Raw genomic sequence first — 6,018 nt, 5'->3', positions numbered from 1 at the left:
GGAGCTAAGGCGCTGGCGGGACGGGAGATAGAGGATTGAGGGGTGCACTCGCTCGGAAGACACAGGATACTCCTTCAGCTGGGCCCACCTTCTTTAAAACCGAGGCTAGACATCGGGCATTCGTAATTGCCTTCGGTTTGAATCATTTCCCTTACTCGCAGTACTAGAAGACATCTTCAATTCGAAGTCTACGAGTGATTCGAGGTCGCAAATCGGCTACTAGCGAGGAAGGTTGTTTTCACTACCTTTGTCTTGATTGTTCCTCTATTCCACGAGATTCTCCTCTCCCACCGATCCAACCATCTCCACCGAGCGCTCTACGACCACTTATCAACAGCTACAGCATCTGCCGACATCTGCCAGTCATATCTTACCTCTCAGCGATGCTTCTCGATGACCTCGCAGAATACGTACAGAAAGTTCAGGAGATCTCCAAAACCGAACTTTGTACTATCCACGTCGGAATAAGGAAAGCCAGATACTTCTCAACGTTCCGTCTTCCAGATGGTGGAAGTGCGGAGCGTATCGCAACCGCAGATGATGGACGTATCTTCGCTGGATCCTCACTCTTCAAAGTCTATATAGCTGCCGGCGCTTCCTGGATGATTGAGAAGCTATCAGCAGGCTCTGATCCATCCAACAGGTTCCGCGGCGTCCGAAATGCTTGGTCGAGGACGTTCACAGATGTATTCAACGAATATAGCCAAGATTTTAAGATCAAGCCTCTATACGGCAACCCCACAGTCTTCGAACTTATCGTCCATTACAAAGGGCCATGCAATATCAATCACTGGCTTTTTTCTCCAGACGGAAGCCCCCTCTTATCGAAGAACGCCTTCCTCAACACGATCTCTCAATACACAGAAGACTCTCGCAAGCAACACAATAATACGGCTTGGGTCGAGTACTCGAACGCCAATTTTATTTTGATAGCCCTCTTAATCGAAGTCGTTTCGGGCAAATCGCTCCCTGATTTCCTAAGGGAATACATTTTCGACCCCCTTGGCATGCACCAGACGTACATGAGTGCCGATGAGTTGAACGCGGTGCCAATCGGAAAACGAGTACAACCGCATATGGTGTCCAGCAAAGGACTTCGCCGAGCCATCCACGTTAACGAAATCCTTTACCTGTCCGACACTGTGGAGAAGGCTGCTATGGGTGGTCATACAAGCGCTGCAGATATTGGGAAATTCTTTGAAATGGTGCTGGAGGGGTTACATGGGACACCTAGCAGTGCCATGTTTGATAAAGGATTTGTCGAGTCTCTCTTCAGAGGCATAGGCACGCTTGATGACGAGAAACATGGCTACACAAGGTTTGGGCTCTATACGACACTTGACGAGGATTTGCCGGGTAGTCATTCTCTCAACCGACTAATATCAAGTGACGGTGATGCCTCAACCTATAAGTTAGGCAAGGATTCTCAAAACAAAGACGTGACAGCGTTTTATATGGCTGGGTGCGCGACCGGTTGGCTGAGCACAGTATATTTACTCCCGAAACAACAAATCTTTGTTATTATCCTGACGAACACCACGAGTCCCATTGATATGTCGGATATCGTCTCGAAACTCTGTCTCCAAGAGATCCTTGACCTTCGACCCTCCAAGATCGGAGATCCAAACTTTGCTTGTCGGCCAAAGGGGTGGCAGACGATGACGCTGCCCCAGATACATAGAGCGCACTATGTGGAGTTAGCGGCTCAGATGTACGAAGAGAACGCTCGTGTTTATTCGAAGCTCGAGGAGGAAGACAAGGCACCCGATACACTAACTGCAGCTTGTCCTAATATCCTCGGCATCTACAAGAACAAGAAGAATGGACAAAGTCTGGAAATCATTGACCTCGATGGCACCCTGGGAGTCAAACTGAAAGGAGAGACCAAGGTGTCGAAGCCAATGAGATTTGTTCGCAAGGGCCAAGTTTTTAGAATATGTTCGCGTGTACGTGGCACTACTGATTTAGCCATTGATTGTTTTGGAGACTGGGAGAACTTAACCTTTGGTTTCGAGGAAATGAATGGAGTTGTTGTGTGCTTCTTTAGGAATGGACGGAATGTTGTAGATCGTTTTACTCGAATCGAAGCAGTAGGTTGAGGGTTTGTACTATCGTTGGGAATTCGTCTAAGGTATAGTTCTGAGTACTCAATTGCCATAGACTTTACGTCTAATACTTATTTCGTCAATTTTCATGGCCTTTTGTTTTCTCGCAATGTTTTATAAGTTCTTGCTTCTTTGAAACAATCTTCTTTGTTGGGGAAGGTGCCTTTTTTTTTGGGAGAACACTAGCTACCCTTATTTGATTATCCTCAATCTGTAATTAGTTTGTCATGTTCTTTATTTTTTCAGGCTGATTCACGAACAATTTACGTATGGCGAGTCTGAAATAAATACTTTTGAATTTTTCATTTGCTTGAGAATGCATTCATACTAGGAACCTCTCAGTATAAAATTAACAACGCACTATCTGCTTGCTACGTCCTCCAGGATACACGTATCAGGGGCCACCATTACCAGATAGAAACACAACCAATATTGCAGCATACCTATTATGTGAAAGTCAGCCCAAGTAACTATGTGTAGAGTCTACACTAGGGAGATTGAAATGGCAGAGCAACATACCCTGCCACTAAAGCGAGACCGCTTTTATTTGGCATGTTTACAAGGCCCACAAAAAGCAGTGATGCTACGAACAAAAAGATTCCTAAAAGTACCAGCTTCCACATCTTACTTTGCATGTACGAGAGCCCTATGATGGGGCAAATCAATAAAATACAGAAGCTTAAGTGGAGAAAAACAGCCTCGGCACGTTGAACACTTTCTTCTGAGTAGAGCAGTATTGTCCGGGTTTTCGACGAAGGTCGCTGTTCTGGGGGCATCTGATCTTCAGGGATCTCCTAAATTCCTCAGCGTCAGCTTATTCCTGCATATTGAGTTAACCTGGCTGGTGACAGGCATAGAAAAACGCACGAAGATCCTACGCAAGCAATGATGCTTATCTATAAACCGGTGGGTCCATGATTTCTCAACCGCTGCTATCGACGCAAGGTCTTTAAGGCACGTGTTCCCTGGATAAGGTATCTCGAGTCCGTGCAATAGCGGATGGCCATTTTCAAGGCATGTAGTTCCCCATTCTGTCAACTCGCTGACAATATTACGGTCAGGCTCTCGATAAGACTTGAATCGGGCGAGGGATGACAATGCGGCATCTAGAGAGAAGCACAATATATTAGTTCAACTTGCTCTTGGCATGTTAAGCCGAAGTGGGGTACATGAGAGAATGGTAAGTTGGTTGTGGAGCGTACCGTATTCAGACAACGAACTCTGAATATCCGACAACAGGGTGTGAGAATCATTCTCCTCCTCATTCCCTTCCCCCGCTGATAGTTGCGTATCGAGCTTGTGTTCGAGCCTCACTAGGTCCAGCTGCATGCGGAGCACATTGACAAGGTGAAGCTTTCTAAAGCGCCGAAATACCCAAAAGTCTGGGTCAGTGTCCAAGTATCTTGCGACGCCCTCGAGTTCGGAGGAAGAAAAGGGTGGAGGGGTATTTGTGCGTCTATTTTCGGGATTATCCAGAGTGCCTTCCTCCATTGCAGCCTCAGGTGAGTTTCTTCTGTCATAAAATGTGAGAAGATTACGCCAATGCTGCAGTGTGAATTGAGTCATTTTGTTCATGTGCAATGCTTCAATATATCTCATAGCATACAATATATGGGTGAAAATTAGGCAACTAGATGCTCTTACCTTTATCTACGAGGCACACGATAGGATTGTGAAACCCACCGTTCCGAGCGCTCCCCGATTTTGACAGATGTACGAGCCGTTTCAGGTTGTCACTCCACCTAATACGCTGGAATAGGCGCCAAAGGGTGTTGCTGGAGGAGATGGTTGCATGGTGCCAGATCCGGTAGCCGCCGGAAGGTCTCGTGCACCAATCGAAGAGACGCTCGAAGCCGACATAGATATGAATTGTAATAATCGCTCGACCGCGGACCTTCCGAGTAGGGGACATGCCAGGTGTGGCCTACTTTTGACACAGCGCTAACTAGGTTGTGCCCCAACTTCTTTGCCCTATGCTGCAAATTAAAGGAGTATTTGTGGTGAGATGCAGAATTGTTGAAGGAATTCGCGAGGCGAGAGTTTATTCGGTGCTGCTTATGCCCCGTTCGTTTTCGCGATCTTCATGAAATCTGGGACATATTAGACCAAATCGCTCGACAAAATGAACGCGCAGTTTGCAAAATCGAGAACTAGGTCAATTTCATCAAATCGATCAAAATCGATCAAATTCTCCCATACAAAAAACGTCCGAGTGCCCGATTTCATGGACTCTGGCCCGGACCAGAGTTCATAAAAATCCTTGGCATTTCGCCCTTTTTCTATGTGTTTATTCTATGCCTTTAAGCTAGTCTTTAAGCCACGACTTATATAAGCCTAAAGATCAGATCTTTATAATCGCTGCCTATTCTTTAATAACTTTGGTAACTTTTATAATTTTCTAAAGAGGTCAGGTTTTTTGGTGTTCCTTATAAATTCACGAAATCGATTTCGTGAAGTGACTTTTGCCTTAGTTGGGGTTCATTGCAAGCCCGAGGATCTGCCTCACCGGGCCAAACGCCCAAACCACGCAACCGCCTATTCCGAACACCGAAAGTTTTGTCAACTTTTCAAAATACTTAAAAAATTCTAAAACTTTGGTACAATATGAAGAATACCCTGGTTATGGCGGATATTATGTTAATTTCTTGAAGTTGTGGCGTTAAGGTCTCCAAATCTCATTTTGAGCGGTTGAGTGAAATCGGCGATTGGGTTGTGAAACCTTCTGGGCGGACTGCGTGGATGTGTTGAGAGGGTAATTTTGGGGTCCTGCAAAAGAGCATATAATTGGTGTAAAGGCTAAGGTTTACAAGTGCCCAAAAATCAGAGTTTTACCCTTAGCGCCATCACGTGCAAAACAGCCCTTTTAACAGGATGTGCCTTCCTTAGCGAGCTACACTATCTGTACTTATCACTTCTCACACACCATCAATTGATCAACATCATCTCGCCCAATATTCTGAATGCAGTGCCCAGCCACGCTAAAAAGCGGGCAGACCCACCTCGCACTCTTTGAGATCAATGACTCAATCGAACCTTCGAATCGTTATTCAGGGTTTAGGGTCCGATTCCAGTCCGTTTGAAACGCGAAGAGCAAAAAATCCTATTTGGAAAGAATCGAAAGTCCGCGTGATTTTAGCGACAACACTTGCACCTCTCCCTTTCTAAAGACCTTTTAATAAAGATGAAACTTCGAGGAGGATAATACAGTATTTATTGCGATTAAGATACTTTCACTCTCATTTCCTACTCTTTTGTGTTGACGGAGCCAATATTGTCAAGTGTTGACATCCGCCCCGCCCCTTGTGCCTTCGCTTAAATTTGGCCACTCAATCTACCTTCTTTACTGTCACGTGCTGCGCACAGGCGTATATATAGCTTCTTCACCGCCCTTAGGGCATCATCATTCTTACATATTTACACAAACACACCACATTCCACCCCCACAGCTTGTCCAGGCCATGACACTTACCTATACAGGGTGAGATCTCTCTTAACAGATGGAGTGTCACATCACTACTTAGAATCACCTGGTCTTATCATTCACTCGCAAGAAGCTTCACGCCTTTAGTCTTCTCAGGCCATGCTGTCAAAATCGCGGCAAATTCGGAAAATAATGTCAACATAATAAATAATTCCACACCGGAATCCCCTATTTATTCGTTGGATGGCCTTATGTACACTGCATATTCAGGCACTTTAGCTTGGATCGCAAACGTTCTGTTCTGTCCAATGGTGCAAGCATACACGGTCATTCGGACGGTCTTTTGTGAGAATCAGTGCCGTAGATATTCTATTGCTTGCTAAATGCTATTGATCACAGGTGCCATTCATAGCCAATTTTAGAGATTTTTCTACGGAGATCGACTCATTAACGGATCCCCCGTGGTAGCTTCTCTTGGACATGATCAACAAC

The 6,018-nt window shown here is 45.4% G+C and overlaps 2 protein-coding genes across 2 annotated transcripts; one reads left to right on the top strand and one right to left on the bottom strand.

Moving 5' to 3' along the window:
• Positions 1–2,372, top strand: K444DRAFT_18408 (beta-lactamase/transpeptidase-like protein). The gene has a single exon (XM_024870855.1). It carries the CDS (start codon positions 384–386, stop codon positions 2,097–2,099), a length of 1,716 nt encoding a protein of 571 aa, XP_024744488.1. The 5' UTR covers positions 1–383; the 3' UTR covers positions 2,100–2,372.
• A 20-nt stretch (positions 2,373–2,392) lies between these two features.
• K444DRAFT_551049 (uncharacterized protein) lies at positions 2,393–3,806 on the bottom strand. Its single transcript, XM_024876528.1, has 5 exons — positions 3,750–3,806; positions 3,308–3,618; positions 2,973–3,211; positions 2,625–2,899; positions 2,393–2,548 (listed from the first exon to the last, which is right to left on the bottom strand). Exons 2-5 carry the CDS (start codon positions 3,594–3,596, stop codon positions 2,500–2,502), a joined length of 852 nt encoding a protein of 283 aa, XP_024744487.1. The 5' UTR covers positions 3,597–3,618; positions 3,750–3,806; the 3' UTR covers positions 2,393–2,499.
• Between the last annotated feature and the right edge of the window lie 2,212 nt (positions 3,807–6,018).

This window comes from Hyaloscypha bicolor (assembly GCF_002865645.1).
Source record: "Hyaloscypha bicolor E unplaced genomic scaffold K444scaffold_10, whole genome shotgun sequence".
Taxonomy (NCBI): domain Eukaryota; kingdom Fungi; phylum Ascomycota; class Leotiomycetes; order Helotiales; family Hyaloscyphaceae; genus Hyaloscypha; species Hyaloscypha bicolor.
This window is presented reverse-complemented; position numbering and strand designations above follow the sequence as displayed.

Coding starts and splice junctions, on each gene's coding strand:
- K444DRAFT_18408 (XM_024870855.1), top strand. CDS start 384: ATGCTTCTCGATGACCTCGCAGAATACGTACAGAAAGTTCAGGAGATC.
- K444DRAFT_551049 (XM_024876528.1), bottom strand. CDS start 3,596: ATGGAGGAAGGCACTCTGGATAATCCCGAAAATAGACGCACAAATACC. Junction 2,900..2,972: donor ATTGCTTGCGTAGGATCTTC/GTGCGTTTTTCT, acceptor TGAGGAATTTAG/GAGATCCCTGAAGATCAGAT. Junction 2,549..2,624: donor GGTCTCGCTTTAGTGGCAGG/GTATGTTGCTCT, acceptor TTCACATAATAG/GTATGCTGCAATATTGGTTG.